The 12,651-nt window shown below is 35.7% G+C and overlaps 1 protein-coding gene across 1 annotated transcript; it reads right to left on the bottom strand.

Annotated features, from left to right (window-relative positions):
* Positions 1-2,540: 2,540 nt before the first annotated feature.
* Positions 2,541-8,475, bottom strand: LOC131326289 (uncharacterized). The gene is made up of 5 exons (XM_058359028.1): positions 8,167-8,475; positions 7,496-7,564; positions 6,164-6,246; positions 3,458-3,660; positions 2,541-2,839 (listed from the first exon to the last, which is right to left on the bottom strand). Exons 1-5 carry the CDS (start codon positions 8,394-8,396, stop codon positions 2,747-2,749), a joined length of 678 nt encoding a protein of 225 aa, XP_058215011.1. The 5' UTR covers positions 8,397-8,475; the 3' UTR covers positions 2,541-2,746.
* Between the last annotated feature and the right edge of the window lie 4,176 nt (positions 8,476-12,651).

Here is a 12,651-nt window from a genome sequence, read left to right as displayed (position 1 = left end):
CGGTGTAGATGTGAATTATCCTATTGTCTGACAAGAATGTTGTTTATGTGCCCCTTCACGGGAGAGAGAGAGAAGAGATTTGCACAAAATTAAATTTCTTTTGGTATGCTGACTAGGGCCGGCTTTGGACATAGGCCGAAGATGCGGTCGCGTCGGGCCTGTAATTTTTGTCTATTTTTTAGGGCTCCTAAATTTTTATGTCCTTTTATATAGGTATATAATAATAGGGATATGTCCAACAAAACTTATGGCCCAATTTAAATGAAAATTCAAAATAGAAGGCCCAAAAAATAGTGATAAAGATGTAAATTTAAAAGTTTCTGGGTTAAATTGTATATACTCCAATAAAGAATGGTATATTTATCTAACTTGTTTAAAGAATCAGAAACCCCAAGCTAATCATTGGAGATAGAAGTTTGTCGAAGTTAAAGATCAAATCTTATCTTTGGTCAACTATGTCACAAGAAAGGTTGTTGTAAAAAATGGTGGTTAAACTTGATTATGATCAGAGTTTAATTATTATATTTGTCACGAAATATGCGAGAAGAGTGATTTTTAAGGAGTGCATTTCGAAAACATTTTTTTTCACATTGATGAATGAAATAATTTTTGCCAATCAAAAAACAAGTGGGAGAAGTACGTTTTGAGTTATAATAAAGTGATTATCCTAGCTTTTTATTATTATGGTTTTGAATACTGTAGTCTTTCTTTGAAGAACTTAATTTGTTTAATTTTTGATTTGTGAGTTATATGTGACGTTCCATATTGCATGAGACACAAGTGCCAAGTTTATATACAATGTTCAATTCTTGAAAATTGAACCAAACTTTTTCTACTACAATGTGATATCACGTCTTATTCTTGATTTGTCCCTAGAGTTCTAGAAATCGGAATTAATCGGTGATTAATCACTGGCGGGACTCATCCGACTAGATCCGATTAATTGCGGCAGCGATTAATTGTCGATGAGTAATTGCTGTGGGCCGACCGCTCGACTAGCGCCTAGCGACTTTTAGAACATTGCGTGTATCCCGATATTCCTTCTATTTTGAACACGATTATTACAACCAATCAAGGGCATTGACTACTCCAAAGAGGGACAAAGAGGCCTGCGAAATAATTTTGTAGACAGACGCGAAACAGCTTTGGCTTTAGGTCTGAAAGACCCAATTTTGTTCTAGGTTCATATATGTCTATATGTGTAATAGTCTAAAAATACTCCTTAAAAATTTAGAAAAAAAAATTCATCAAGTACTTGTGACGGACAGAATTATATAAAATGATTCTTATTCTTTTCTTAAAATCGTTTACAGTATACTGTTGATGGTAACTTAGAAAGAAGTTTTGAAATTCGAACTCTAAAAAAATCTTACTTAAGAGTTAAGAGTGATTACAAAGTTTTACAACCTACCTCCATTCTAAAAAATTTGTCCGATCTTGCAAAATTAGAAATTGAAAATAGTTTAAATTTTTTAAAAAGATTTATTTTTTTTGCAAATTAATAACAAAGAGTTCTTTTAACTTGTAGAATCTTTTTAATTTTTTTTTTGACTAAGGTGTTCCATTAAATTCTTGCTTTACAGACCGGACAATTTTCCTTGAAATAGAGGGAGTAACTAGCAAAAAATTCCAAATGTAAAATTTTTGCAACTTGAAAGCTGGAAAAATAAATTATAGAGACGTAAAAATTCTGCATCTTGAAAACTTTGAAAAAATATTAAAAACATGTCGACGAAAAGCTCATTTGCCGTTTTAGGTCTCAAATTACCTTGACCCGTCCCTTGAGATAGTTTGGCCAAAAATAATAGTAAGATAGGTGTAGTGGCGGAGCTAGCATAGGTTCACGGGGGGCAGAGCCCCCACTGTATTCTTTGAGGTTTTGTTTTGTTTTGTTTGTTTTTTTTTTTAAAGTTTGAGTTTTTGAAATGACAATTTATACTAAAGACTTCGCAAAACTGGAAATTGAAAGTGATTAAAGTTATCTATTAGTTTATTTGTTCGTTATTTGGCATTAACTTTACCTCTTAAATCTACCATTATGATTATTGAGAGGGCGTTTCCAATCTGGTAAAAAAATTTAACGCAACAAATTAGTGAATAATTGATGAGCGATGACATGATTGCATACTTATTAGTAGATAATTTTGAAAGCATTCACAATAAACTATCATGCACAACTTTCAAAACATAAAAACTAGCCATGCTCTTCCATCAAATCTTACATAATTTGTTTTAATTTTATTGATCAGTACGCAATTTTGTTACAGTAGTATTTTCACCAGAAAAGAGTTCTTATTGCCATAAATCGTTACCTAGGAAAATTCATCTTTGTGTCATGTGTTTCGTAGTGCCCCCACTTATTCGTACTTCTGGCTATGCCACTAGATAGGTGTGGCCGGGTTACAAAGCAGAGTTCTATGTCCACCTACCGATGACCGATCGATAATATTCTTGAAAAGAAACGAACACACAAGGTGCAGGTGGTTTGGATTCACATTTTGCACCCAGGTACAGTAATCAACAAGAGTCAAGACTAGCAATTTTCATAGGCAAAAAGTTGTATTGGAAGTAGGAGATAGAAACAAATTGATTCTCTATACAATAAAAAGAATTAAAAGTGCAGAAATTAATTCGTAGTTCAACAATATATATAATAGTAAGTATATGATCAGGGGAATTAATGTTACAAGTATTACAACTTGGGCTATATATTGAAATGGTTTTATATACTAAATAATAAATATATTCAATTTCCACCATGTTCCTTGGGGACGATCTCATCAATAACAGGCTCAACCATTGTCCCCAAATCAGTCAAATCATGCTTCAGTTTTTCAACCTGAGAATAAAAAAATGTACTATCAAATCAAATGAATTAGGATTAAAAAAAATCAAATGAAATGTGTAAAAATGAAATTCAATAAAAAGAATAAATGTAATTTACATAGCATGGAAGACAATACTATATTAAACGATACGTGAAACCAACTGCAAAGACAATAAAAACTAGTCATTTTTAACCTTTTCATTTTCCGAGTTAAAAAGTGTTTTACCAAACTTTATTTCCTACGTAAGGTGAGAGTTTCTAAATAAAATGACGGCAACATATCCTAAGCTGATAACCGATTGGGACTCAAAAGGATCCCATTTGATTAGTATATATTGGGATATTAGAAATCAGTGTTGATTGACAAATATAGTACATTTCTTGTTACGTTTTGATATTAGCCCACACATAGCCGTTGTTCTAATAGCGATACGTATTTCAAGTCACAACTTAATTAAGATATTGATCACGTTAGATTAAAATGTCTCAGTGTGGGGCCCAACTTAAAAGTAATTTATTTTTTCCATTCAAAGGAAAGGAAAAACTCTTTCTTTTTGCAGCTCCATTAATCAAACATTGACTTAAAAAAAACAATCCTATTAATTTCGTGAAGTAATAAAAAGCACAAACCTTTTGAATAAAATCTTCCGCGAGTTCGGCATCGGTAGCCGCCACACTAGATATATGTTCTACAACCAAAGCCGCAGCCTTCAATTTGCCGTTGTCTGGGAGCTTATCCGCCACCTCTGCTGACACCTTCTCGGCCTTAGTCGCCACTTTCTCCACCACCTCCGCCGCAATTTCAACCTCTTCCACCACTTCTTCCACCTTTTCTGAGCATTCAATAAATTTTATAATGTTAATCAATATCTTTTGAGTGACAGTATGATGATGACTGCATTTGGATACCATGGGATGTCACACCGAGCGGTGGACTCGTGCGGTGAAGGCAACATTTTTGGTTTGTAACATCAATTGTACTTTTCTACACAATCTTTTTTTTTTGGAATGAAGAGTGTCCCGATGAACCAAACTTATCTCTTCAACCCCTTCCAAAACTTTTTTTCAAGTGTTTGTGTGAGATGAGGTGACCCCAAGGACAAATCGCTATCGAGAGAAATCAACCCTGTGATCTTTGGAGTGCTAAGCCCTGCAGAGGCAAGTCGATTAACCATTGTGACAACCCCTTGGGCAGCAACATATATATCTGTGTGGGGGCACGTGGGATCATGTATATCTCAAAAATAAATATATAGAATTAATTCTATGCTTTAATTTTGTTGTATGTACGATGCATATATACTTATTGGTTTACAAACTATTTGTCTATTTGGAGTAATTTTTTCTTAATTTTATTTATTTTTAACCGTCTAGTAGATATATCTTAAAATAAAGTCATTAATAAACCATCTTGATCATTCTAAAAACTTGTCGCTGTTCTCGTAAATCATGCTCTAAAAATTTTATCTAAGATTTGGTGCTAATTTTGAAATAGTTTTATCGAAAGTACTTGTTATAAAATTTTGTAGCCAGTAAATGCATTTCTTAATTTTGTATGATCTTATTGTGGTTGGCTAGAAAAATAAACTTTTGCCATTACGATTAATAAACTTTTGCCATTACGATTAATAAGGTGCCCCCACTAAACTTTCTGGATCCGTCTCTGCCCTTGGGTTCTACGTACACTACACAGTGTCTTGTTCAGACGCATATCATAAAAGAGCCAAGTCAAAATGCCAATGTTGTGTATTAAAGTATATCAAATAGTTTAAGTGTTTAATGATACGTTTACGCAAGTATCCTTTACCTATATATATATATTTTAGCATGCAGTGCATCTTTCTACAGTGTCGGGGAAGCAATGTAAACCTTGCTTTCAAGAATCACACAATCAATTTTGTGTTCAACTTTGGTCGGTAACATTTGGAGTTACTCATCAAGGTTATAGGTTCCGTAGGGGGTCAAAATATGTGACACAGTTAATCCAGAAGTATGAATGCACCGGGTAACGATCGGGTGGTCTCGGTCTCTATCATTCATTGGGAAAGCTGATTTCAACCATACCATCCGGTTGTTAGTGAACCATGCATCCGGATTAGGAAGACAACCCATCACTTAGGTTAGACCAAAAGGAGCTTGATGCGGTGCACATAGAGGAGGAGTACCACTTAAAGCGGTCCAAGAATTCCAAGGCCTCCTAGTCGGTATTTTCGTAAATAACTGACTGAGGCCTTTGGATTTGGACCCACTTGGATTCTATCCGGAACGGCCCAACGGTCAGGGCACATGGCCACTTGCGTGTTTTTTAGCCTTTTTCGGCCGTTTAGGGCTCCTAAGGGCCAAATTTGCCGTTTTAGAAAATAATCTTTTTGCTTTTGATAGGAAAGTCCAATAACGTTCGTTCTTGTTGGAGAAGTTTTATTTTTTCTTATTTTTTCAAAATATGTAATAATTTCGGAACTTTCCGAAATTGGTGTTTTTTCCTTTTCCTATTAGGGTTATGATTTGTATCGTATTTAAGGAGTTGTAAGCCTTAGGGCTGGACGTTTTTGATTATTATTGATTAACGAAGAGTCTAGAGAGAGTTTCTCTAAATCTATCTCGTTTGTGATTGTCCTTGTTGAACGTTTATTCTACGAATCATAGTTCTGCCCTGCATCAGAGCTCGCCTAGCGTATTGAAAGCCTGGCACCACTTGGCTCATCGTTTGGGACTAAACAAGGTAGGTAGACCGACTGAACTTTTTTCCGAGCATAGATCATCGAATATCCAAGTCAATATTTCGGGACACATGCATCAACATATAGGGCAAGCAACCGCGTATAGCAGAGTAAAACCATTAGATTTAGGAGGGGAGATTTGAATCATGCATACGCAAATGGATCTTCTAGAATATCTAAGGCTCTAACGAATTTATAGACCCCTCTGTGTGGTGATGCCAGTACTGAGGATTAGGTCACGTATATTCCAGATGCATTGGGTAACAAGGTGATCAATGACTATGCAAATAAGGATCGAGATCGTCTCATGAAAAGGGGTGCATTCGTTGCCGGCCTCACCCTTGACTTAGTATTTCATCTTCAATTCAGTGATTTTGGCATCATAATGTCTCACCTGGCTACTATCGGAGCTAGTTTGGTCGATGGAGAACATGAACCGGCCAGTTATGAGATCTAAATTCAAATGTTATAAGTTTCCCACCCGGATAGGTACTTGAGATAAACATCTAAATAAAATAGCCCAATCTTAGAGGGGTCTTCCGTAATAATTTAATAAATTAAAACAAGAAAAAAGAAGGAACTTCCAGATAACCATGACTTGAATAGAGAGTAAAACCTTCAAATACGAGCAAACTTCCCCATTTAAACCTCCAGAAAGGTAGAAGTAGTGATAATACGGAACCGAAAAGCCATTTTGCCCTGCACAAAAGGATGATTAATTATTCTCAAAACTTGCACAATTAAGGTGGTAAGTAAAAATTTTCTCTTATCTTTCCGTGTTTTAAAAAAAAATTTGAATGTTCAAAGTCAGAATATGGAAAAAAGTATACCCATATGTTTCAGGAATTCTTGAGCTACAAGTAAACAAAAAACAATGAACTAATATAACTTGACCATGAACGGTCAAATTCAACCTTGGAAAAATCACAATTTGCAGAACCTAATTAAATATAGTAGTTAATTACCTTAATAATTGTTACACGCATCCAAGTCTGTTTGAAATTTGAATTTGAATTCGGATATCTGTTCAATGCAAAACCCTAATACTGAACTACTCGTACATAATTAATTTATATATATGTACAAAACTCATGTACAGAGAAATACATAGATGTAATCATGTAAATACTAGTAGCTAGCTAGGGACTAGGGTCAAGCTCCTCTTTTTACCCTGCATCTCTCCTTGCTTCTCCATACTCCACTTTTTGAAACCAATTCCCCGCCCGCATGAATGATCCAAACAGTCATATGGTAATCGGACACTCTACAACTTGTATTTTATTTTGTACATAAAATAAATGTCAATTAATAATTTAAGCAAAACTCTAACAGTCTATTTTGCAAAATAAAATAGGAGTTAATTATGTCCTATTGATTCCTAATTAGGCCTAGTTTTTCAAAATAAGCCTAGAGTTTTTTCTTCTCATTTCTTAGTTTTTGGTTTGTCTCGACAAGAGGTATTGAAAAAGTAAAAAAAATTTATGACTGTTACCTAATTTTTTTGGAAATATCCAAAATTTAGTACTATTAGCCCAAAAAAATTGAGCTACAAGTGCTAAAATTTGGATATTTTAAAAAATATTTGGGTAAAAGTCATAATTTTTTTACCTTTTCAATTCTTCTTGTCGAGACAAACCATTAATCGACAAAAATTTGATGTAAAACTAAGAAATGCGAATTTTTTTTGAATAAGGAAAAAACAAAGAAAAACCTCCAGTCGTATTTTCGAAAACTAGGCCTTAAGCTGGTTTTCCACAGGGAAGTTGTTTCTCTATAAGGATCGGGAGATGAAAGGTTCAAATCATCGATGTAGGCTGCACTAGACTCAAGATGGACCTTGAAAGTGGAGTTTGGAGGAGCAATGGGAGATGAATTCTAGAGGGGAGCTTTAACCCATTAGGATACTAGTCTAGTTTCATATATAAAAAGTAGTTGATCGAGCACATACCAGGTTGGGAAGATGGGTTTACGAGGAGGTGGCACAGATGGTTGAACCTTGTCCATGCCATCCTTTACCCTGCAATGCAAAACCCAAAAAAATTGGCACACTTATTTGTACGCACATGGATACATAGATTTACTCAATGATTCAAATAGCTAGCCGTCGTAACGTATCGGCCACTATGTATTGATTCTATGGCCATCCTACTAAAAATTCGTGCGTGCTTAATTGGCTGATAGCTGAAGATACACGTCGTTGTATATCCGATTTTCGCTCCTTCATGGCCGTAGCTAGGGCTGCAGACAAATTAACCAAGCTAGCTCGCGAGCAGCTCAAGGCTCGGGTCGGCTCGATTCATTTACAACAAGCCGAGTTTGAGTTTTAGGCTCATTTAGTGACTGAGCCCTCTAAAGCTCAACTCATTAAAAAAAGCTTGTTTAATAAATGAACGGGGTTCGGCTCATTAGTTGCTCGTATAAAATGAGCCGAGCTCAAAACCTCAAACACTAGAAAGCTCGTCTCCTTTGCGCCCCTAGCTGTAGCTATGGCTGATACTTAGCCGCACGCTACGACTATTTATATCTCAGCTACCGTTACATTGCTTATTGTTACCTTTTACATGGCCTTCAATTAATTAGGAGAGAGAGGGGGAAAAAAAGGCATTGAAGAAAACTCACATGTCAGCCATAGCCTTTGAAGTGATTCCAGAATTGGGAGGAATCGACTTGAAACCATCATGAATATTGGAAGAATATTGGGCATAATTGAAGAAGTACTTTGATGGCAAATTAGAACTACCACGGTATAAGGGCTCTCGATGTAGATTAGTGGCAGAAATCCTATACCGGTATAGCACTTTCACCAAACTTTGAAGCTTGTACGGGGCTGATGAATTTGGTGCACACATTTCAAACACTCTCTCTCTCTCTCTCTCTCTCTCTCTCTCTCTCTCCACCGTAGGAAACTTTAAGCTACAATCGACGACCCAAATTAAGCCTCTCTCTTGGTATATATACATATATAAACAGAGAGAGAGATTGTCAACAAGGGTACGTTTGCAGAATTTCAATTTAGCGGTCATAAAAATGAATTAAAAAAATTGTATACATAACACAATATAAAATTCCGATAAAAAATAAAAAACACAATATAAAATAAAGATAGTTGTATTGATTGAGGATTTGTCGGGCCTAACTTATTATGTTTTGTTGAGCTATATAATCTACTTAATTACAGGCAAAATAAAGTGGAATTTTTAGCTACTCTGACTTTGTACGAAAGATTCAGTGCAGATAATATTTTTAAAAAGATCAAAATATATTCAAAAAAATATAATGTTTTAAACTCACGGGGTTGCTTGAACACCTCAAACACTGATAAGAGCCGCCCCTGGACATTTTTTGGTATATGTATGATATGATGTTCAACAATTTTCTACTTTTCTAATGTTAGTTTTTACTTTGAACTGGATTATATCGAATCCAACATATACGCTGGTTGGCATACAAAAAAAACTGTGGGTTTATTTTGGTGATCTGATTAATCATTTCATACACTATTATGTAAAGATCAATGTTTATGAGAATAAATCAGTTCAATTGGACATCTGTAAGTTTTTGGTTTGATCACATATTCATCTCGAGATCGAATAATCAATAATCGTAATTTTGACTGTCTCTATTTTTCTTGAGACAAACATAATTCGATCAGGCACTTTTAAATATCCGATCAACTTGATCTTTTTTTACCCAACGATCTATACGTAAGACTTATGATATCAACTGTTTGGATATCACTTGTCGAATGGTATGTGCTCCGTGTGCGAAACTGGACTGTGTAAAATCCCAATGTCGGACAGAAGAAAATAATGTTGGCCTTTCTACTTTTCTTATGAGATTTAGGTGTTGGGTAAACGCGAAGAAAATGCAGCAAAGAAACACGCCATTGAATCATGCGTGCTTTTGTTAGGCATATCCTCTCTTCAAGCCTAAGGCTTTTACATGAAATAAATAAAGAAATTAAGTATGAACAAGTCACCTGTTCCTTGCAAGTTACTCCATAAAACGTTCAAAACGTGTTAGCTCTAGAAAAAGTTACTTTTGTGGAGAGAGAGAGAGAGAGAGAGAGGGGTAAGTTTAACGGGTCGAAGCTGCATGGGAGTGGGAGATTTGAGTTTTGTACTTTGTTCCTTTGAGATGAAGACATTTTCAAAGTTTTTTTTATGGATTGTGATTTTTGCACTTTAAAATTTGATGGAGGGGCTTCAAAACTAAACTGTGTTGATACACAAAACAATATCGTTTTGGAGTCTCTGCATCAATTTTTGGAGTGCTAAAATCAATTTTCTTTTTTTTATTTGGATTAATCATTTGCCAAAGATTTAATTATTAGCATTTGTTTCCTGAGGCTCGATATCCTGTTGACTAGATTAGTCCTGCTGGGCCTAGGATGGGCTGATTTTGACTTGTCAATTTTTAAGTTAAGTAATGATCAATTTTATCATCAGAAAAACTTTTTTTTATGGGTGTTTCCGTAAAAAAGAAGTTACGGAGCCCAATCGTGACAGTCCAAAGTGTTTTTGGACGGTCCTAATTGAAAATCAATTCTTACCGGTAAGAATTAAAAACGAATTTCAACCTTTGATTGTGCGAACGGACGACTGTGATCGCGCCGTCCCATGAACAACCTGTTCACGGAGCCTTCGTGAAAAAGACAATCTCTTTTATCATACTTGAGATCATGACAATTTAGGATGAGTTCCTTTAAGATTTTTGGGTTTTTTTCTTGCTTTATCGTTATTCAATTTTTTTTTCACGTTTGTTAGTTTTGAGCCTAATTTTATGGATTATTGATTCGTTTTGTCAAGATGAATCGTAAAACATTATGACTTTTATCCAAATATCCATGAAAATATATATCCAAGAAAAAGTCCAAAAAATTAGACGTGTTCAAAAAATAATCAAACATAATATTCAAAGAAATACATGTTTTTGTAGATTGATCATCAATCAATGATAGTGAAAAAAAATAGCCATTATTTTTTTCGGTTCTACAAAAGAAATATATATTAATTAAAGTAAAATAGAAATTACAATGATTAAAGTGATAAGGAAAAAAGCATCTCAATCAAAATCATTCTGTTGGTCCAAAAGCAATCCATGAGGGGGTGAATTGGGAATCTCAAATATAATGCATAATTTTAAAAAACTAATTGCAATCTATTCAACTACAATTCCAATTCCAATTCCAATGATATATTATTCTACTCATGCAATATTGATATGCAAAATGGAAAGTAAAGAGAGTAGGGGAAGAGAGAATCGAACGCAATGATTTATAGTGGTTCGGTCTGCAACTTTACGGCCTAGTCCACTCTCCCAGTGTCCAACTTGGGATTTGCTGCACTATCTCCAATACTTACAATCTTCTAGCTTTGCGGGTGCTAGACAACCTTTACAATGAGCAATTATCCCTAATTGCTCCGACTAATTTTGGCTCTAGTGCTAGTTACACCCTCTGTTCTAAACGGCCGCCTAGGCGCTTGGAGGTACCCTACCGCTACGCCAATACCCCTTGGCGTTTGATTTGGCGCCCAGGGAGGTTTGGCGGTGTTTGGCGGCCGCCTAGGCGGCCATGGCGGTCTCGGCGATTTGGCGCCCAGGGAGGTTTGGCGATGTTTGGCCGCCGCCTAGGCGGTCTTGGCAGGCCTTGGCGGCATCATCGACGTCTTTGGAGGCCTTTGGCGGCCTAAAATGTATAGTATTAAACTAATGTAGATCAAGTTTTGGAAGGGTATGGAGGAGAAGAGTTAAAGAAAGGAGATGAACTTTTAACTTGGAGGATCAAAAAAAAAAAAAAAACTTTTAACTTGGCATTAGGAATCTCCGATCTCGTTTATTTTTACTTATTGTCTTATTCAACTTATTTGCTAGTTGCTACTACTTAATTTCATTTGGGTTTGTACATTAAACTTTGCATTATGGTTATGTAGAACTTTGAACTTGTATTATGGATACATAGAATATAGTTTGATTGGATAATGGTTTGTTAAAAAAAAAAAAAAAACGCCGAATTGCTTGGCGGCGCCTTGGCGGCTTGGCACTTGGAGGTGGGTCTCCGCCCTACTAGCGCCAAGCGCCATTTAGAACATTGGTTACACCTAACCCAACTAGTTTTGACTCCGGTACTAGTAACACCTAACTCTCAAGTGATTTTCTCTACAAAACCGCTCACAAAAAGATAATTTTCTCAAGAATACGAACAAGGGTATACAATTCCCTTTACAATTAATGCTCAAGAACAACACTCAAACTGGTGTAATAAGATATTCAACAAAAAACATCAAGTCTATGGTTTTGATTTTCCAGGAAAGGATTTATTGTTAGGTTTTGATATTCTCCAAAATCTCAGCAAAGTCTCCTGGCCCAAAAAAGGTTTAAAATACAAAAACTACCTGTTACCTTGGACCTCCCAACCAAATCTCTTTTCCATAGAAAATTTCTCTTCCATTAAAGAAACCATAATCCAAACTTTCTGTGCTGAATCCCATTTTCAGTTCCTCACTAAATACTCCAACCCACTTTGGAAAAATCTAAATTTTTTCATTTCTCTTCCCTTTAAGAAAAATGAAGATATCAACCCCACCAAAGCTACCCATCATGGAATGAATCCAGAACACTACCATCTTGCTCTTCAAGAGCTCCAATAACTTCAGTCAGAAGGTTTGATTGAGCCCAAACCTCTCAGTGGGCATGTGAAGCATTTTATGTGAACAAGAGGACCGAGCAGATAAGAGGAAAGCTTCGCCTGGTTATCAATTATCAGCCTCTTAATCATTTTTTGCAGGATAACAAGTTCCCTCGTCTTTGGAGAAGTGTTCTTTTTGCAAACTTGCCTAAAACTCAAATTTTCTCAAAATTTGATTTGAAAGCAGGTTTCTGGCAGCTGGGCATCCATCCAGATGATCGTTCCAAAATTGGTTTTTGCATTCCAGATCACCACTTCCAGTGGTCAGTCATGCCTTTTGGGTTGAAAACAGCTCCATCTTTATTTCAAAAGGCCATGATTCGGATATTTGCTCCCATTCTATCCTCAGCCCTCATTTATATTGATGATATCCTACTCTTTTCCCCAGATATAGAGTCTCATGCTGTTTTACTACA

This window comes from Rhododendron vialii, chromosome 5a (assembly GCF_030253575.1).
Source record: "Rhododendron vialii isolate Sample 1 chromosome 5a, ASM3025357v1".
NCBI classification, from domain to species: domain Eukaryota; kingdom Viridiplantae; phylum Streptophyta; class Magnoliopsida; order Ericales; family Ericaceae; genus Rhododendron; species Rhododendron vialii.
Note: the sequence above shows the minus strand (reverse complement) of the source record. Positions and strands in the feature narration are given on the sequence as shown.